This window comes from Lepisosteus oculatus, chromosome 5 (assembly GCF_040954835.1).
Source record: "Lepisosteus oculatus isolate fLepOcu1 chromosome 5, fLepOcu1.hap2, whole genome shotgun sequence".
In the NCBI taxonomy this organism is placed as follows: Eukaryota; Metazoa; Chordata; class Actinopteri; order Semionotiformes; family Lepisosteidae; genus Lepisosteus; species Lepisosteus oculatus.
Window position 1 is genome coordinate 7,434,227 of NC_090700.1, and position 21,579 is coordinate 7,455,805.

General features: G+C 38.3%; 1 protein-coding gene across 17 annotated transcripts in view; it reads left to right on the forward strand.

Moving 5' to 3' along the window:
• Positions 1-21,579, forward strand: part of picalma (phosphatidylinositol binding clathrin assembly protein a) — a 48,944-nt gene that overhangs the window by 18,474 nt on the left and 8,891 nt on the right. For 5 of the 17 annotated variants that reach the window (XM_069190003.1, XM_069190002.1, XM_069190007.1 and 2 more), the window contains exons 2-17: positions 1,626-1,768; positions 3,388-3,463; positions 5,544-5,646; positions 6,153-6,246; positions 6,670-6,781; positions 8,876-8,982; positions 9,073-9,114; positions 10,167-10,252; positions 12,201-12,324; positions 12,991-13,127; positions 13,649-13,749; positions 15,831-15,983; positions 16,966-17,049; positions 17,374-17,451; positions 19,273-19,383; positions 21,180-21,308. In XM_069190003.1, coding sequence (XP_069046104.1) covers positions 1,626-1,768; positions 3,388-3,463; positions 5,544-5,646; positions 6,153-6,246; positions 6,670-6,781; positions 8,876-8,982; positions 9,073-9,114; positions 10,167-10,252; positions 12,201-12,324; positions 12,991-13,127; positions 13,649-13,749; positions 15,831-15,983; positions 16,966-17,049; positions 17,374-17,451; positions 19,273-19,383; positions 21,180-21,308 — 1,680 coding nt within the window. The remainder of the gene's footprint in view (positions 1-1,625; positions 1,769-3,387; positions 3,464-5,543; positions 5,647-6,152; positions 6,247-6,669; positions 6,782-8,875; positions 8,983-9,072; positions 9,115-10,166; positions 10,253-12,200; positions 12,325-12,990; positions 13,128-13,648; positions 13,750-15,830; positions 15,984-16,965; positions 17,050-17,373; positions 17,452-19,272; positions 19,384-21,179; positions 21,309-21,579) is intronic. The other 12 variants (XM_069190005.1, XM_015341534.2, XM_069190010.1 and 9 more) reach the window with 9 other exon arrangements.

Sequence of the window (21,579 nt, forward strand, 5' to 3'; positions counted from 1 at the left end):
AACAGAGAAGAACTGTTGACATTACCCTGAACACTGTGTGTATTTCAGTATGATTCATCTTCCAGCTAAACAGGACAGTATAAGCTGATGAACATAACATTTAAGCCCTTGTACAGTGTCACTAGCCATCATGGCTAAGAACATGTGCTGCAGAAAATGTTGGTTTCTTTGCTCCAACTTGTTGAGAGCTACAGTTTTATGTTCAAGGTATGAAAAAGGTGTAGCCTACAGCATGCATTCAGCTGTACAGATTGTTGATATCCAGTTGAAATACTTGATGTAAGGATGCTATTCGTTATGCTTGCTGCAGGTCTGCGCTAAATTCTAGAATTTCATTTAGACTTGTTTCCAGTGCAAGTGCTTTAAGAATAAAAAATAAAATAAGGGATTGCGTTCAAGATTAAGCATTCCAGTTTCAACTGGGAAATATGATCTGTGTCTGCAGGTATAGTCTTTTGGGCTTTTGTTTGTAACATGTTAAACAAAAAGATCAGAAGAATTAGCTTGAATATCAAAGTCTTTCTTTAAGTAATGTTGAATATCAAATGGGGATCAAAGCCCCCCCAACATGCTGAATATAAGATCCTCCGCAAATCATTCAACACAAACGTGCACTGTTGTGCCACGATAAACTTGGATCTGAAGTTTTAACAGTTGGCAGGGGGCAGCAACTAAATTTCATTGTCCTTGTTGCTCTCTGAAACTGAAAGCAAAACTTATTTTCTCGACACAACAGTGTCTCTCTCGAGCGACATTTTGAGCTGCCCCTGAAAAATCAATTAACGTTTTTCAGATCACTTGCTTTTTCCCAGTAGTAACTCAAGGCCCGAGCCAGCAACATATACCTAATCAATTTTAAAGGCTGAATATTATTAGGCTAGATTTGATCAGAGCTAATTTGTCTTCTTTTAGTTAGAAATGCTTTTGGAATGACCCACATGTGGTTTGCATCCTGATTATGCTTTACTTAACCATTATTTTATGGTTGTTTCTCATTATTTATTACCTATTTACAAGGAGCAAAAGAATTGTTACAGAGCACCATTTGGACAGAATTGAAGACATTTGGATTGTGCTTAAGTTCTAGCATCTAGTTGGGCTCTTTTCTTTAAAGAGGGGAGGGTTGTGATTCTGGAAGATATGATCCAACATTGAAGATGGGTTTCATGGTGTGAATGTAAATGAGCTGTAAAGCACTGGCTTAACTTGAAGCCAGATGGTACTGGAACTGAGCCAAGGACAAAAAATATACAGGGTTTCTTCTCACTATAGATATATGTTGTATCTGCATTCTCCATATGGATATATAAATATGAAAGGTTTGTGTATTCTTTAGGTCAACTTCTCTACTTTGGAAACAACAGAAAATTGAGAGAGAGAGGTTAAAGTTTTCTTAAGGCGCAATGAATTTTCATATACAGTGCTTTGTATCTGACATGCGGAACTAATTTTTGTGAAGTGGCATTATTGATGATTCTCCAAGGTGACAAGTGAGAAAGTCAGATCTCATTTCTTTGAAGTCTTGAGATCAGACGCTTCCAGTTTCTCAGTTGCTGTATATGACCTTCTGTCTTGTCCTCGTAGACGCAAGATAATCACTTTGTCCCACTTTCCTTCCTCTCCAGACCTGATCCAGTGTACAAATGAGATGAACGTCAACATCCCACAATTGGCAGACACACTTTTTGAAAGGACTACAAACAGCAGCTGGGTGGTGGTCTTCAAAGCTCTAATCACAACACACCACCTGATGGTTTATGGCAATGAGGTAATGTGTCTCTTCAGTTGAGCACAATCTTCCCAGTGTTTTCTGTATGAATGCTTCTGTCTGTTTTCACAGTATCTAGTAGTAGTCATCCTCTTGGCCTTAATTATAAACTAAAGTGAAAGAGCTTTGTTAGTAGAGTGAGTACAGTGGATACCTATCACAACAACTTATTACATAGAAAGTTCTGATGTTTATTGAAAGTTAATGGCATAACCTTCTCTGAGTTTATCCTCACAGACCCATGACTGTTTTTCCTACTAGACGAGTCAGTTGTGTTAGATGAAGAATATTTAGGTTTAGTGAATCTAGAAATGACTGGCCTTAAGTTTCAGTTACAGGGAAATTATTAGAAGTAATTTTTGGAAGTAGCTTCATATGATGACCACATGATCTAAACTGATTACCACAATCAGTGGTAGAGACTCATGTTTTTCATTTTTAAGATTGCAATTTAATTCCATGTTTAATCAGATATAAATATTGGAGATCAATCACGAAAAGAATCTTCTTAAGTCTGTTAACTGATTTTTAAATGTTTCTTCAGAAGAATTAAGCTGATCGGTTGTGTATGTAAATTACTTTTTATAAGTGATTCCTAAATATTTTGTACGGGTGTTATTAAAAGCCTTAGAAAACATTGTTTCTGTATCTTAAAGAATTTCACTGTTCATGCAGAAATTGTCAGGATTTACTAGACTGTAGCCAAGAAGCTTAAGACATGTTAAAAATGCTAGTTTAAAAGCAAAAACATACAAGCAGCAGCCTCATCCACTTTCAGGATTTGAAGGTTGTGCACGAATTCATCATTTAACTTAAAATTGCTGTTTTTCAGACGTGATTCTTAAGAAATTCAGCAGGACAAGTTAAGGGAAAGAATTCTTCAATATACTGTACATGTATACCCGTGTGTGATTGTGAGCTTTGTGGCTGCGAGTTGAGACGTGAAAGATTTACAATTGGGTAATCCATGTCAGGTGGTTATATCACAGATAAATGGCGAATTTAAATGAAAAAGGGGCTTGTCTCTCACTGTACAAAAGCAGTATTAACCTTGGCTGGGCAGCTGTGCCTCAATCCAAATCAATAATTAAAACTAGACTGTCTGCAGCCTCGCGTGACAAGTTAAATGTGCATTTATCGTACAGTATCCTCTGTTAGGAATAGATGCAAGGAATAGATGGCTCTAAAAGAAAAACTTTCTCAGTGCATCTGTGTTATAAGTTGATTTTCTTTGGGGGGAAAAAATGAAAATAGGCTACCACATGCAATATTAATTTTATCTGTTCAGCCCCCTTTCCCTTTTTAATTACTCTTATTTTGTACTACTTTTAAAAGTCATATTGAAGCAGTGTATTGTTGCCTTCAAGAGAAATAATGTATTTTGTTTTTGCAGCTGAGGACTGCTAAATCCTTCAGTTGGTCGATGTAGCACACAATTTTAATTTACTTTTACAGATATTTTAAACCAGGCGTAGAACTCTTAAAGTGATTTATGTACAGTGTAACAGTTTGCATTGCTGTCTCTGCTTAATGTTTTAATTTTATCCATGTGGATTGCTATGCTCTTAACAGTACATATTATATGTTCTGCCATATCAACCTTATTTTTTGCATTGTAGCGATTCATCCAGTACCTGGCTTCAAGAAACACATTATTCAACCTGAGCAATTTTTTGGACAAAAGTGGCTTGCAAGGTGAGTGAATCCAAGCTAAGCCTGTTCAGAATCATTATTCAAATGTAAAGCGTCCGTCTTATTGTGCTCCTCTGAGTTATTTTACACTTTTTGCTCAGAAACAAAATGAGGCATCTCAGCTGGGGGTCTTGTTGCCTGAAAATATTCATGTGAAAGGTAGCAAAAGCACGCGGTGTTATGCTCTCAGCTTTTTCACTGACAAATGTAAACCTTCTGTTTGAAACGCGACGGATTCCAACTCTGCCGAAGAAATAAGGGAGGGAGGAGAAGAGGGAATAGTAGCAGACGTCCATCCATCACTTGGTGTGCAAGAAGGCTGAAGCCTGGTGTCATTCTTGTGAGAGATGATAGTAGAGATGAAGCTCCCTGTGTGTGATGCCTTGTCACTGAAGACCCTAAGGCAGCTGTCAGAGGGGAGGGCTATAGGAAGATGCAGGATCTTCTTAGCCCAATTCCCTCAGTGCATCTGCTTTCCAATCTTATATGGCTTTCTGCACAGTGATCGCTTGACTTTTCAAACAAGTACCTTTGCTGAGGTCCGTTAGGGAAGCTCCTTTTCAATGTAGCTAACTACTGTTTTTGGCGAGCATTTAATGTGATTGTATAAACAGTCATTGGTGTAAACCCTCCTGTCCCTTTCATAGAAGATGCTGGCAGGAGGGGAGCCTCTCTGTTAGGAAATGACAGCAATTTATAGCTGCGTGACGGCAGAGTGCAGTCGGGAAGCATCTCCAGCCGCTGCGCTGTGGAGCTGTCAGTTTCTGATGCCGGAGTTCTCCAAGGACTTGTCAGGAGTCTTCATTGGGTTTTGCTGTGTTTGCTGCTGGTAAATGCTGCTGACTAGAAGAAAAGGAATTAGAAAATGTAAAACATCCCACTGTTTTTATGGCGCCCTCGAAACCTACGCCAGTTTTTGAATATTTTCAGTTTCTTCACTTGCACATGGTCACCAGTTGTGATAAAAGTTCCCCTGCACACGTTTTTCTAATGAAGGTCTGCTTTTCATATCTTGGCAGTGTTTAAGTTACACATCAGCCTTTTTATTTAATGCAGTAATCTTGCGATCTGCCTAGAACAGATTAGAGCAAGCTCTGCTTATCCAGCACATTTTACGCAAACCTTAAATTTTATTGTACCATTAATGACCATTTGCAACTTCACATTTAAGTTGGTTATTTAAAACCTTTGAGGTGACCATGGCTGATTAAGATATTTTTAGCTATATATTACATTGGCTACATGTCTGCTTTGCAGATATTTGTGGAGTAGTTCTGATTAGGTCAGCAAGCTCTTTCACACGGCATTCTTTCTCCTCATAGGTCCTGCTCAGACATTCACAGCGTGTCTAGACTGTGAGGAGGAAGCCAACCACAACTTGGGACTCTTTTATGTGGCTCTCTTTAATTTCTAGCAGGAAAGAGTCCCTTTTTGTTTTGAAAGACTCCCCGAGACGTGTTGAGAAAGGATTCATTTTCCAATTGCAGCATTTCCCCTCACTGAAAATCTTTAGACTGTTAAGTGTTAGTGAGTACGGTGGGCTTGAGTTGTGGCTAACCCTTATCTGTAGCAGAACCCAGAAATTCGAAGCTGCCTTTTGGCCCGTTTCCTGGACTCGTTGAGTATCGGGCTGTGCTGTTCAACAAATAAAGTTTGGCTTCTTCCTGGGCATCGTGGGAGTTTTACGTAAATAGAAGAGAACTGTAGCAGATGTGAATGAGACAGTAAGGGGAATCAGAGATCAGTGTGATACAGTATGTTGTATGAGCTGTAGTTGCACAGAGCAGCTTGGCAATGCTAGTTTCATACTATTTCCCAATTATTACCTGAATTTTGAGAAGCACAGCTCTTCACATGCTTTTGCAAACCCTTGTCCGTAACTTCTGCCCAGTACATTACAAGAAACAGATCATTGGGATAGAAACGGACTTAGTAGTTTTACAGAAGTGGAACAAAGCTTTATTTTAAAAGCTTAAAGAAATCTGTATATTACCCTTGCGCATTATGAATTCCTTCCCCTGCGGTGGTGTAAAAGATCTGTTGTAATTCTAACTTTTTTTCACCTCTTTTTTTTTTTTTTAAGGGTATGACATGTCAACATTTATAAGGCGGTATAGCCGCTACCTGAATGAAAAGGCAGTTTCCTACAGACAAGTTGCTTTTGACTTCACAAAAGTTAAAAGAGGGTAAGATATTTTATCCTATAGTGCTTATAAAGAGACTCTAATTGATATTTCTTTAGTTTCTTTTTTTTTTACAATACTAGTATTTAAATTGTAGTGGTATTTTGTTTGCTCTCCGAGGTTTTAGATGCCACTGAATAAAAATGAAAAGATGTAAGACCTTGTTAGAGGTTACAGATTTTTATGTCTCCTCCCAAAACTTAAAATATTGATGTTTGCAGTGGTAAATTTTTAATTGAAAATCATTTTCACTTTCAACAGATGTGGTTCTTAAAAAGGCAATGAGTTAACTTCTATTTTGGAACGGGGGTTTATTTGTAAAGTATGACACCAAATGGCATTTTAACATACTGATCTTCCAGAAAAAGCAGTCTGTTACTGCTCATCAGTTTCTTCTTGCTGGCCTGTAGCCTTACAGGTGCTGTTTTCTGTTGATAGTAATTTTCTGTTGGAATTTTAAGCAAGTACTACATTTATATTTATTGTTTCTGGATTTTTTTTTCCTGCAGTGCTGATGGAGTGATGAGAACTATGAACACAGAAAAGCTTTTGAAAACCATACCCATAATCCAAAATCAAATGGATGCACTCCTTGATTTCAATGTGAGTTCTCATTAAGTACGGTCTTTTTTGGCAAGATGACAGAGTTCACTACCTTCTCTTAGCATAGTTTTAATTCACAGCACAGTGTGTATTTTATTCAAATTAAAATGTATTTAAGTGTATAGGTTTAATGTTGTCCCTAGACATTAGAACCCACAAATTAATGCACTGTACTCACTAGCACAGATCACGTAAAAAGTTGCAGAATTATGTTATTCACCTCTTTTTATGTGGCTTTTCTTACAACAATCACTGGTGATTCGTGATCACGTTTTGAAAGATATGCCCCTCTGCGATCTAAGTAACTTTGATATGCCTGGGTGTGTATTTGGATGCTTTTTGTGAAGTTTAACACTTGGGGGACGTGTCTGTGGTAATGGAATAGCTTATAGTGCTGCTAAGATCAATGTGGGTTTTCCACAGGTCAATGCCAATGAACTAACAAATGGAGTCATCAACGCGGCCTTCATGCTTCTGTTCAAAGATGCAATCAGACTGTTTGCAGCTTACAACGAAGGAATTATCAACCTGCTCGGTAAGCAATTTGAGTTTACCCATAGAAGTTGGTGTTCATTTCCTGGAACCAAACATAATGTGCTTCCATCCCAGCAGTCTCCCTCCCCGCTTGAATGTGAGCTTTTACGTTTTCCCTCTGAATCACTTTTCTCTTTGTGAAGTTGGTTTAAAAAACAATTTCTGTTTTTCAATTGGAGCCCAACAGCTCCCCAGCTCTGATGCTCAAGACCTCAGGGTCTCAAGGATTAAATGACCTTGCTTTCATTGCTAAACTAGGCCAGTTTATCCTTTTCCGGGTTTGGATGGTAATTTAAGGAGACCTGCCAGAAAAAAAAAGATTATATACTTCAAGTACTGGGGTTGATTAGGTCTGGTTCTGACCCATTGTATTATACGTTTCTGTAGTTGGCGAAGAAAATCTACCTGAAAACAGCGATGAAATTCTAAATCGTGGTACTATACACACTAAATAGACGTATATATCTGGAAGTAAAATGTTGTTGAATAAGTACTCTTTCTATTAATCCAATTTGGGTAACTGTATCCTTGTTTCTCCTGATCTACTTTATTTGTGATTCAGGCTATTGTTCTGTTGCTGTGCAGGAGAGACTGATCAGAGGACACCGATGTTGGCAGTTGCCTTTAATCATTGTTTCAACATTTGTTTATTGCCTGTGCACATAAACCTTTGCTCCTTAGGCTGGTGTTCTGAGATAATAGCAGGCCTCTGTAGTTACCAATGGCACTGTATCCACACTTCATTTTGACATGGCACCCCCTTATCAGAAAGGTTGCTGTTGTTTATGTTTGCAGATAGGTACAGAGTACTGAGAAGCAGTTTTCCTTCTTGGAAATGTCATCATTCACATTCCACCATTGCAATTCAGATTTCCCAAGAAGGAGGGGGCTGCAGTCTGAATATAATTGTAGTAGTATCTATTTTCACGTCAACATAAGAATTTATTTTTACATTTAGATGAATTTGTTACCATCTTTGTGGTAGTGCATTTTTACCCTCTGTGATACCACTGTTCTCATTTTTCGGCATATTTTTATTGGAAATATGGGAAACGGGGCTGTTGGTCGAGTTCTGAAACATGCCTGAAGAGTGAAGGTAAAGAAAGACAGTCCTTGTCAATTTTCAAGGTCAGGTGTACTGTACAAGCTCTGTCAATGGGAATTTGTTTTCCTGCCAATCGCTGGGCGTCCCACAGAGTATATAACAAAGCTGTAGGTGAACACACTTGGTATTCTCACTTCCCTGCCTTATGCCCTTTTAGTCTTTGAAATGTAATGATTATTCGAATTCAGGAGCTTCCTAACTGTGACTGCTCCAATAGTTCAGTTAAATCAATCTCTTGTGTAGCAGATGAAAACTGCAATCTCAGAGATCGTTTGGAGGGCTATAGGGAGAAGAACAAATGGGATGGAAATATTGGGTGGTTGCCAGTCATATTTTGTGCAACTTAACTCTGTTTCCTGTTTATGGTTAGAGAGGCAGACATCTGTTTAATCTATGAAAATGAGAGCATGCTTGTGTGGAGCTGACATGTTGATGTGACTCCTTGTCTGCATGCAGCATGACTATTACTGAGGGGGTACAAACTCTTCCAGAGAAAAGGTCGATTGGAAGAATTTTGGATTATGCGGCAAACACAAAAATGGCTAAATTACACTTCATAAAACTGGTTTAGTGTTGGTTTGCAGTCACTATCAAATGTTTATTTTAACGTCACAATCTAATTTAAAATGTCAAATGTGTACTTTGTTCCAGAAATATATTTTCTTCAAACTCTGACTCCTTTTAGTAAGGTGATAAGTATTGTTGATGAAAAGACATGTAGTTTAATATTGCTCCCCCCACCACTACATGAGAGCTTTTTGAAAACCTCAGTAGCTCCCAGTACAGGTGGACTGTACTGTAAACGAAGCCTGTGGTGCTGACAGAAACAATAACATTGGTTGTATAGAACATGGAATGAATACAATAGAATGTAAACCACCTAGCACTTTGTATTTTGTCTGTTTTAAAGTAGCACCTAATAACAGGTATGATAGCACACGGAACACATTTGAGAAGTGTTCTTATTCCCATTCCTGTTTCAAATTACAGAGAAGTACTTTGACATGAAAAAAAACCAGTGCAAGGAGGGGCTCGACATCTACAAGAAATTCCTCACTCGAATGACCAGGATCTCGGAATTCCTCAAAGTCGCCGAAGTAAGATGTGATGGGGTTGTGCCTATTTGGGAGTTAAAATTCAAGCGCAGTTTGTCAAGACTCTAAATGGCTCCACTTTTATTTCAACAGCAAGTTGGGATTGACAGGGGAGACATACCAGACCTGTCTCAGGTAAGAAGGCAGTGCTGCTTTCTAGTGCAGGATAGCCTGAAAATCTCTGCTCTTCTAGCTTGACTTCTTTTTAGTTTGAAGCTAATCAGTATCACCTATCCTTGTGTATAGTTGAGCTCACTTGCCACCTTTCCAGTCTTTAATGCTATCTGGCACTAACTCTTGCACAAACTTTCTTCAGATTAGGCACTGCCAAGTGCATGAATGCTTCCAGTGCATGTAGCTGATAGGGAAATCTTTTACCTCCTTTTCTTGACTTGAAATACAGCAAATAAAGGTGATAACTCAGGTCACTGTGGTATTTGTTAGGCCATCTGTATTGGGCACTAAATTAAAGGAACATCAGAACCTAGGAATATAGAAAAGTCTGGGTTCAGGTGCGCCCAAATACCAGGCCACCTTCAAAAGGCCAGAGGGCTGGACGTGCTCTTTGTGTTCACCACAGCATCAGCAGGCTGAGAGGGTAATCACTCATCTTCTTATGTAGGCAAATGTGTGTTACAGTGCAGTGGTATACTGTAGCTTCCTGTAATGGCCATATTCATGTTGGTGACATGTGACTCAAGCTGGGAGTTTTTCTGGGTGCTCAGATGAGCTCGTAAAAGTACTCAGCAATATCTGCTGAGACACATGGCTGATACTTGAGGGACTTTCAGTAAGGGTTGTAAAGGTTTATCCATGTGATAATGACTACTTTTACATGTTGCAGTTTTGTAAGAGGAAACAGTTTTTTTTTTGCTCGCAAGCAATTAGTATGTAATGATGCTTATTTCAGTAGCAGCGTTGAGTTAATATGTTCACTTGAATAATATACAAAACTGACTGAATGCTAATATTTTCTATATCTTACCATTACCACCTTTATATTCTGTATCTTCCCTATCTTTCCATTTTCAGTTTACAGTATGTGTAAGTATCTGCATCTCACTCTTTTTATATGTATATGTTTTGCTATTGTTTGATTGGTATTTAAATTTAAAATACTGCATGTTTTTATTAATTTAGTTTATTATTTTTTGCTGACAACTGAAGAATTGTTCCAATTGTCCTAGGCCCCCAGCAGTCTCCTTGATGCTTTGGAGCAACACTTGGCTTCCTTAGAGGGGAAGAAAGTCAAAGATTCAACAGCAGCAAGCAGGCAAGTTTTACTTTGTTCTGTTACAACTGTGTTCTGCCTTCAGATGTGGCTTGTTTTTTTCCCAAAGAGATGGATATTGTTCAGAGGTCAAGCCTTTTTTGCATGAATTGCGAGTTAAAAATGGAAAAACTCCTGAGGCTCATGCTGTAAAGGTACCTGGGCAAGACATTTTCCTTCTGATAACCAGCTGTTTTTAGTCTGAGATTTGTATTTCTTTTTTTTTTCTGAGAAATGCTAAATACAAAAAATAAATTCTGATATTTGCACCAAGCAAGAGGGTACAGAATCAGAATCACCTTTAATCACCACAAACATTTCATTTACTAGGAATTGACTCTGGTGTACTTGGTGCTGCAGAAACATTCTACATATACATTACCATGCACAAACAAGACACTAGTCAAAAGTAAAAAGACAGCCCTGGGATAGAAACTGGTCAGGTACCAGGGGGTCCTGGTTGTAATAGACCAGTAGCGTCTTCCTGAGGGAAGTTTATGAAACACATGGGTGAGAGGGGTCAGTAGCAGTCTTTCCAGCCTGTTTCTTTAGTCTGGAGCTGCGCAGTTCATCAATGGATGGCAGATGACAAACCAATGACCCTCTCAGCAGAGCAAAGAACACACTGCAGTTTGTCTTTGAAGTGGGCAGATTTGCCAAATCAAACAGTTAAAGAAGCAGTCAGAATGATCTCAATAATGGCTCTGTAAAACTGCATTCAAATTGGTTGTGAGACACCAAAGTGTTTTAGTAGGCGCACGAAGCACATTTTCTGCTGGGCTTCCTTTGTGATACTGGTCATATTCATGTCCTGTTTAAGAGTATTAGAGATTATAATTCCCCAGAATTTAAAGGACTCCACCTCATTCACAGCCACACCATTGCCTATCAAGAAATCGGAAATCAACCATGAATTCCACCATTTTCAGGGTATTAAGCTCTAGGTGGTTGTTAGCACACCATAATACCAACCAACTTGCTTCCCTCCTGTACATACTGTATGCACTTTTTTACCATATCATCATTATTAGGGTGATGTCATCCGCAGACTTAATTTGCTTGACAGAAGAGTCGCTGGAGGTGCAGTTGTTGGTGTGCAACAATAGGTGTAGAAAGGGATGAACGAATATTTGCCTTTTATAAAAGCAGCTTTTGAGAATGTAAAGTATAGAACATTTCTCTTATCTGATCAGACTGCCTGAGCTACTGGCAATAAAAGATGCATTGAAGCGCTGTCAAAACACTAAATTCATAACCTTTTACATTTTCTCGATTTTCTTGTGTTTTTTTGTATACGTAAGTGAATTGCCCTTCAAGCAGTTATCGTGCCATTTTCAGATCTTTAGTATTTTTGGGCAGAAGGCATTTTTCTACATTTATTTCATAACTTTGCCAATTCTTTTGAACACTTAAAAGCGAAAGGGGCAGCTAAACTTGACCAAAATCTGAAAATGGTCAATTAAATTCTATTAAATCATTTGGGATTCTGACAAGGTACGCAATATTATATTCATAGGTGTACAGGGAACTTTGAGTGCTGCCTACTTTTGAAGTAGACAGCATATGGTTTGTTTTAAAAGCCGTGGCTATAGAGGAGTTTTTTAAAACTTTATTTTCCCTAAGGCAGTAATATACAATTCAAAACATCCGTCTTTCAGTGATTCTCCCCCACATGTTTTTACCTAAAGGTCCCAAAGATAGTCATGCAGCAACAATGAGTGCCTAAGCTTCACATTTCGACCATGAGCCCCTCAAAGCCAGGTATTTTTGAAGAACTATAGAAGAGTGTGGTGCAAATTAATTTTTCCTGAATATCAAAAGTCCTGTTTTCCCCATGTTGAAAATGTGATCAAGCTTATGTAAGTTCAGAAACGCCAGCGAAGCACTTTGTGTGCGGCACGCTCTATTGTTGTGTGTTGAACTCCTGTGTCTTCCTTCCTGGCGTTCCCAGGGCCAGCACTCTCTCAAATGCTGTCTCATCACTTGCAAATACTGGCATATCTTTCACCAAAGTGGACGAAAGGGAAAAACAAGCAGCTCTGGAGGAAGAGCAGGCTCGCTTAAAAGCATTGAAGGTACTCTTTTTTTCTTTAATTTATGCTCTGGATTGGCTTTCAGAATGTCTAGTTAGCTTTTTTTTTTCTCTCTTATTTATTCAGCCACAGGATGTGCGATTTCCAGCTCAGCTTCCTTTCTGATAATTTATTTTGTGAAAGGAACTGAGTTTGTCTTATCACTTGCATATTTTTCGTAACTGGACTGTCTGTAATTGGATCCAAATAAACTGCTGTACTTGAGTACATTAACCCTCAGCACCGGCAGCCTGTGCCACCTGTGTGTCCTGATAAAACTGGATCTCAGAATCTAAGAGTGTTTTTTCCAGTTCTTCCTTCATTTCCATTCCCATGTAAGGATTTGGGATAATCAGTCTTTCACAGAAATGTTCAGGAATAAGTGTGGTTCCATCAGATAAATTTTAAGTCAGAGTTTAAGTGATCTGTACTGAGTTTGTTGATAAATTTCCTGAAATGCTGAAGGAAATGGTCTGGGTGTGGAATGTTATCATTTCAATGACGCCACCGACTGCCAACCACATGAAAAACAAAAAGTCCACTTCTTTTAAGATGCAGTTTTTCCGTTCCACAGTCCTGTAACAGAATGTTTTCATCTCAGATTGCATGCAATGCAGGGCGACATTGAGAGTTCTGTCTGGAAGTTAATTTTTAGCCGCTTCTACCTAGGAACAGCGGCTCAAGGAGCTGTCCAAGAAGCCTCCGTCCTCTGCTACCACCGCCGCGTCCCCAGTCTCCACCACCGGAGGGAGCATCAGCACAGCGCCCGCCATTGACCTCTTCTCCACACCTAGCTCCACGAACAGGTCTGCACTGTAGACAATGGGTTCCAGCACCCCTAGGGGGGTGGTGTTACTGCATAAAGGGAAAAAAACGAAGTTGCACAGTGTATGAGACTCTTTAGTTTTCACCTGGTACTCTGTATAATCTGCATCAGTAAGGTTGGATTCTATGAAACTATTCCTTTTCCACAGAAATCTCATAACGTCTGCAAATCAGCTGACAACTAAGGTAAAAATTACACGACATTATCGATAGTGGCAGCCGTTACATTTGTGTAACTACGGAGAAAAAAATGCAGAAGCTTCGATATACTTAACGTCTGGGCTTCCACGGGTCTGGTGCTGGCAGCAATGAAGGTATTGCCTGTGAAATTCGGCTCCGAACCATTCTTGTACACTAGTATTTCGAATTTTGCCACATTTATCTTCTGTGTTTAAATATTTGTGTTTAACCTTTGTGTGGCCATGGGCTGTGAAGAAAAAAAAATATTTCTTGATGCTTACGTTTTGAGCGGATAATCAGCTGCTCCGATTTGTCTCCTCAGCACATCAAAGGTGCCGAATGATTTGCTCGACTTGCAACCAACATTTCAACCATCAATGCATCCCATCTCCACTGCACTGCCTACAGCTAACACATGGGGAGGTACGTAGCTTGGACAGAGTGTAATTGTGTGGAAGATCTGGCTGATTTAGTTATACAAGCAATTCTTAAAGAAAGACATGGGGCCCTAAATTCAAGCACTTGTTTCCTTAAGCTCCTAAGTGTTTTAAGTATAGGGCCCATGGTTCTCATTTACATGATAGCCACAGATTGGATTCTGTCCATATCTCTTAGGAAGGCCCTGAAACAAGTAACATGGAACTGTATTTAATAATACAAATGTCTTTAAACCCAATCAAGTGCTATGTAGGCACATCTCTGCTCTATGCATTCACACATGTCACAGGCAGTGACATGTGTGAATGTTTCTAGCTGAAAAATATCTTTGGCAAGTGAATCGGAACATTGATTTTAATTGCATGACAGTTAAAATATTTAAAATTGTGGCAGGCACGCACTGCTTTGTGTTGAGTTACAGAATCACAGTACTGCTCTTTTTAGGAAATTTGGATGAGGAAAATCCACCTAATAATTCATTGGTTTTGTTCCAAACTCAGATATGTTCTGGTTATCACTAGGTTAATCCTAGATTCCCTATTTAGAGAGTAGTCATATTGATAAATAAGAGATGGTGTAGCAGCCTGTCCACTAGTCAGTCTCTTAAGGCTTTCTAGTTTATGCTTTCTGCTAGAGATAGGGAAGGGTGGTTTAAATAAACATTTTTATCACTGGTGCCTGCAGTGCCTAGCATTATATACTGTAGGTAGACCTTGTAGAAGTCACTTGGCAAATACTGATGATAACAGTTTGATTCAGTTGAATAATATCACAGGGTTCTAGAATACTATTCCTATTGTGTGTAGCATCCTCTCGTTTTAGTTCCACCTGAGCTCGCAGTCATATAGTTGGGTCTATTTCATTTAATAGCATTATTGTAATAATAATGAATTGCTTTTGGAAAGTTTCATGTAGTCTAAGACAAGTAAGTATAAGATAGATGTTGACCTTCTAGTGTCATTGTACTTAATTTTTTTGAGCGGACCTGTTTTAGTGAATGACACAGGAAATGGTGTTCTTTTGTGGAGATGATATACCAGAGAACTTCTCATCTCCTAATGGAACACACCTGTCTTAATTTTAAGCAGTGATGAAGTTATACTTTACATCTTGGAGATCTTCTTAAAATGTTATGAATTCCTTGCATTCATCTTAAACACCATAAAAAAAAACAATATAATACAGAACTGAAAATCATCGCTTTTTGATATCATTATTGTCAATTCCTACGCACTGATTCCTGGGAGACAGCTGTTGTAAGTGAGCAACTTGTGAGAAAACAGAAGCAATTTTGAATTTGCTCCTAGTTTCAAAAACATTTCTCTCCCTTCTGTTTTGGAGGCCAGTGTTAAACAATTCCAATAAGTGAATCGCTACTGTTTAGTCTGTTACAGAGCTGTGCACACAATTATAGGTCTTGTAAAGGGGACTAGAAACGTGATTGCTAAAGTGAATTTCATTTGGTAAAATTCCAGCTCTTTAAAAGGTAAGTCTTTTTAAAAGCATTGGATGAATACTCTTCAAAAGAAATCTTGGGGAGTACAAAGTTTTTTTTTCTCTATACATTATTTTTAATAGATTTAAGCAAGTTCTTACTTTGCTCTTCAGAAATTATGTAAAGAAAATTTTCTCCTTCTAGTTCATCTGAAAAATTGTAAAACGATGGGTAAAAAAATCTCTTGAACATAACCTTCAAAAAGAAGCCTGGTTTGCACATGATAGAAGTGCATATGCTTTTATTTCTCTTCCCATTTTCAGTTGTGTAATTTCCTGGGTAGCAGCCACATAGTGTTGAAACTGCAAAAACTTTCAAATATCAAAAACACAAGTTTCTTAATTTTCAGGTTTAGGATGGATTTCATTGAAATCAGTTTCAGTATGTGAACAACAATCCAGATTTATCTTTAAAAGCCCCTAATACAGTTAGTTTTTCTTGTATCTGTTCTCTCTGCATGCCTGTTTTAAGCACACATCCTGAGTTCTTTCAGTGTTCTTTTGTCTTTCTCGTCACCTCTCCTCTTCTAACATTTGCCTGTTCTCTTTTTTTCTTTCCTTTGCCTGCCTAGATCCTTTTACTTCTACTGAAGCTGTTGATGACTCCATTCCAAACTTAAACCCTTTCCTTACAAAACCTGTTGTCGATGCTGTCCATCTACCTGTTGTGTCTTCAGACGCTGTTAGTTTTTCTTCTAGGACACCCAGTCATGAAATGTTTGGTGGTAAAATACCTTTTTTTGTTCTCTTACTCTTCGTTCTGGTGATACTTTTTTTTTCTCTTACTCTTTGTTCTCCTGCGGTGTCAGTTTTTTTCTTGTTCGGCTGTTCCACACTGCGGAACAATGTCAGTAGTTTTTCCTGCCCGTGTAAGGTGTGTTTGCTGCATTGCGCTTATTGTTGGATCATTCAACCTGTTGTTTTGTGGAGGGGTTTTATCATGTTTTAAAAAAGTCAGATTCTCATTTTCAAAGCTTCAAGCTCCATTTAGAATGATTTTTCATGATATTAGCATAAAAGGGATATCTTCCTTGTGGTGGCCCTGTGCAGAAGTACAATTCATTTAGTTTCCTTAAGAAAAATAAAGAAATGGAGAAAAAATGTTAAGCATTCTAGTTATGAGTCTGAAGGTCTTTGGTTTGTTGATTCATTTAGAGAAATCCCACTGTGAAGGCAATGCTTTTTTGGTTTTCTGGTATCTTGCTTGGCAACAAAGTGGTGGGAAATCCATTCTAAAGCCCTCTGCTCTTTAGCTCATAGACAGTAGTCCTCAATTTTCTAAAGCTGTCAGTGGGGGTGGAGCTGTTTCGGTTTTATTCTGTGGGGACGGAGGAGACATGGTCTGGGTTTGTTGGGTTGAATGGGCGTTTTAAGAACCTCTTCAGGACGTGAACAGTATGAGGTGGGGTAGTGAGTACTTCTGCCTTTCAAATGCTGGATTTCAGAATGAGACAGGAAGAAATCCCAAACTATTTTTATTTAAATTGCTCATGTATTCTAATAATTCAACAAATTTGACAAATGCTCTTGTTACTGTCTCCAGCTGTTGGAAGTCTTAATAAAGATACTCTTACTACTTGTTTAATGTATTCATATGCTGTCTGTCAGTATGCATAGAACTGTGTTCTAATTTATTTTTTAGACATTTCTGTAAACTTGGAAGTAGACCATGTTTATTCCTGAATATTAATATTTCTGATTCTCTAGATCGTTTCAATCCATTTATTGACTCAAGCTCTTCAGTTGCAACCAATTATGAACACACATTTCGGATAGAGCAGTTTATCTCAGGTACTTTAATTGTGAACCATTGCACCTATGTTTTCTTCTAACTGAAAACATAGGCATCTGAACCTTTGCCAGGTTCACTTGTGGAGACTACAAAATGTAATAGCTCTCCTTTTCCCCTAGGTGCTCTGTAGTACATACTAACATTGTACTGTAGTTACCTGTTTGTGTTTTGTACTTTTATTATGTTGTTCTATCTTTGTTGTTGTGAAAACCTACATTCGTTTTGCTGTTGATTTCTGAGCTTTTATGTTTTGCTCTTTGCATCATTCTCTAAACCTGTTTTTTTTCTTGCTGCTCTTTTCATGCCTAAATTGTGCCTGTCAGATTCCTTCTGTGGTCCATCTTACCCTAATGCTCCCCTCTTCCACACTGAGCCCTCCACAGTAGCGGGTCTATTTGGAGGTAGGTAGCTGTCGTTGTTTCTCCTCTTTTGTTCAGTCCCTCCAACCCAAATCTATCATCTCCTTGTCGGTAAAGACAACACACCTTTTCTGCAAAATGTTTTTGTGCGGCACATTTTTAAACGCTGGCTACTATTGAAGCGTGGATTTGTAGATTGAAGTTTTGTAGAAGCAGGGTGTACCTTACAAAGTATGCTAGCCTTATTGGGGGAAAAAAGCTTTGAACATACTTAATGGTTCAGGTAATTAATGTTGGCTTCTTTGAGTGCTGCCATGACTTTCAGGCATCGATAAACTGCTGATAGTAAAAATGTGAAAAGCTGTTGCAAACTGTTATCCCCCAAGTAATCCACAGATAATTTGTAACCTGTGTATGTGATAATTGTAGAATATGATTAATGGGGGGAAAAGTAGTGTTCCCATCTGCACATAAATATTTGTTACTCTTTCATTTGACAGTGCTCAAATGTTTTAAAATTACTTTATTCACAACCAGGAACGCAGACTGTAAAAAAATGTTTATGGGGAATTGTATATTAAATTCTTACTGGCACATCCTGTCTCACTGTTGACAGTGTTTACCTCACTGTTCAGGACAGTTTTTAACAGATTGACTTTTTTTTGTTGTCAGAAATACATTTTCAGATGGGAGTGCTTTAAATATGCACCATCTTTACAATAAGAGATGTGGAAGGAGCGCATATTTTCTCCCTGGTATTGGGAAGTGTTTCTGAACGTACTCTTAACAGTCTGTTGGATTAAAGTCTGATATTGACATTTGTGAAACTGGATTTCTAGATTTAGTGTAGTGTACTTCGGCCTCTTTTGAATGTAACATTGAGGTGTGTGTGGTGGTATTACATACTACACTTCTTGTTAAATTACTACAGTGTCCTGTGCAATTGAATCAGCAGAAGGGAAACATGCGCAAGCATGCAAAAGGAAGAAATTGTTTAAAGTAAAAAAAATAGGGTTAGTTGTTTGTAATGTTTAAGTAAATAAACTGCTGTGATTTTGAAATAGCTGGACCTCTAGGGAACAGTACAAATGAACCTTGACATGCTTTATTAAACCTTCTGTCTGTAGCTGGTTAGTACCAAATAGGACTAAATAAGTACAGGGCTAAACTAACTTGACATGGGTTAGGACTGCACAGTTGTGCAATTTTATTAACTAGTGCTTATAGGTGGTCATTGTTAACGTATCTTTTTCAATGGAGAAAATTGCTTTTAGTTTTTCAGACATTATGTGGAATTATATGGAACATTTGTAATGTTTGTAGTGAGAGGCCAAGCTAGCCCATTTGGTAGATGAGAAGCTTGTTTTTTAAACAGTTTTAAGGACAATAATTACTACTGGTGAAAAGAAAAAAGTTATGAATAACCTTTCCAACTCCTATGTGACTTTTATAGGTTAATTAATATCCTGATTTTACAGTATAGAGTTTAGTATTTCTTTATTCTTCATTCATATTTGGGATTGTCAGATCTGTCATGTACTCAATAAAATGTAGAAATGTCTTTCCATACATTGGATGACTCTTCTTAGTTTGTCCCAGTTCCCCCAGTTTTTATTGTCTGAGATGCTGGTGGTTTAGAAATTCTGTGCTTTCTGCTTGTATTTGCAATATATTTGAACGAACACATTTCATCAACGTGAAACAATTGCAGCGAAACTGCCTTTTGGATAGGCAGATGTACCTTATTTACAAAAGGTCAAGGGTTGTGCTTTTGATTTCACCATTAAAAAGCTGTTTCCCTGATACTTCGAACATTAGCAGCTGTTAGACTGACCTGACATTTTCTGTCATCCTGTTTTGAAGGGTTCACTGCGTCTCCAGCTTCTCAACCACAGACCTCAAGAGGCCTTAACGTTGACTTTGACTCTGTGTTTGGCAATAAATCATCTTCTGCTAATAACCTGGATTCTGCTGGTAAGACTTTGTGTTGATGCTAATGTATATCTTCATGGACAAATCATGGTGTATCACCCTTTGCTCACAAGTATTTTTTATTTGAACTGTGAGGAGAGGTAAATCTATTGGATGTTAAAATGTTCTTTGGAAAAGAAAAAATCTAACAAATCAGTTTGGTGATTTTAGTGTAGTTATACAGTACATTGAGTGAACAAAGGGTATACTTTGGTAGTAGAGCTGAGAATTTGTGATCTGCATGATTGTATTTTTGATGTGTGCAAAGAAACAGCATTTTTGAGATGACTCCTGTGTGTAACCAACCTCACTGTTTCAGAATGCTTTCACGGTCATCTAAACTCTTTCATGGTCCTACTAGAATGAATGTTGGTGGTAAAACTGTAATGTAAATGGAAAACCCGCATTCAATTTTTGCTATCAGTTTTGGATTGGAACTATTCAAGGGCTTGGTTGTTTTAAGGGGTACACATCTTTTTGTGTACAGTCATTTCAGATTCCTATTGAGTAATATCAGTCCACATCTTTTTAGACATAAAGCTAATGAGACTGATTTTTTTGTGATGTTTATTCCGTGTGCTTTTCCCATGTTTTCGGGAAAACTAATGTTTCGGAAGCCTGGGTGTTGTGTTCCCAAGTGGGACAACTTCACCTGCGCTGCTCGTTTTTTGACATTTCTACCTGGCAGTCTTACCAGTCACACTCTCTTAACCTGTTTTATACTTCAGTGGTGAACTACTGTTAATTTTGATCCTTCTTACTAGGTAGTTTTTAATGGTCTTTAACCCATCTGCCTTGAAACTTCAGTGGATGTTTTTCAATAAATGCTTAGAGTTCTGAATCTGAATGTTTTGCAACTCCGTTTAACGGACAACTGTTTGGGAACTGTGATTTAAGTATATCTTTGTGCCTTTTCCTCCAGCAGTGTGCTTAGGTCCCATGCTTAAATTCCACTGCTTAGAAGAGCACACCTAACCCAAGTCCAAAGAGTTTTCATTTACCATGCTTGAGCTGTGAGAGGAGCATTCAGAGATACTTCCTTCTTGCACACAGTAACTCTGTGAAATGACCCCAGACGGACTGCAGTATCTCCTTTTCATTCTTTCTGCTGTTTGCCTTTTCAGTTAGACTAGTCGGTTAAATGCCAGCATGGAGTATAAAGTATCTTCAGATGGAATTCAATATATATTGCTAACAACAGAAAAGGAAAATTTAGTTCAAGAGCACAAACCACTACAAGCAATAATAAAATGGAAGCTACTGTGAACTGTTGACATTAAACTGAAATGGCCGTCAGTACAACGTTTTTGTTGCACAATGTAAAAATAAGTTAATTTGGTAAAAGATATGATCAACTTCAAATGAGCTTTGTTATATGTTGAATTGTACATTTTGTACTATTATAGTTTAAGTGCCTGTTTTCTGGTGCAAAAATATGAAGTACAGTATAGGGGTTCTTGTGTTCTTGTACATGTATTAGACGAGAGAAACACTTTGACAAAATAACGAGGTACCGATTAAAGTATAAGTATAAAAGAATAGTTTTTCCTCTGGAAAATCTTGCTTAATTGATTTTTTTCCCCTTTTTTCTCCTTTATCTTTTGGTAAACATGTTTTTGGGCCTTGGCTTTGCATGGCATGCATGACGGGGTGAGTTGAGATTTTCAGACTATTCCAGCTGCCAGGGGCAGCTTTGATTTTGGTAGACCTGACTAGCTGCATCTCCCCATTAAACCTTCTTTTCCTTTTACCCTCTTTTCTTTCCCTTTTCCTTTTTTTTTTTGCCCCCTTTCTTTAAGATGATGTTTTAGGTGGTATCCTGAAACCCACAGTGGCCAGCCCCAATCAGGCTTTGCCTCCTACCAAGCAGCAGCCTGGAAAACTGGTGTCTGACGATTTGGATTCCTCCCTCGCCAACCTCGTAGGCAGTACGTGTTGAATTGTCCTGTACTTGCCCTCCTGCATTAGTTGTCTCGAAACTTGCTTAAGTGCTAGTGTGGACCCTCTTTGGGTGCCGTCGTAGTGCAAGACAAAAGGCCCAGAATTTCAGTTCTTTGCCTGCACATTCGAACTTGAGGGATTCGTTCCATGCAACACACTATAACGTTCCTAACCTCTGCACAGGGATAAGAACATAAAGGAACGGAATGAGAGAACGGGAACAGGAAAGGAGATTGTTTGGTCCCTATAACCCATTTG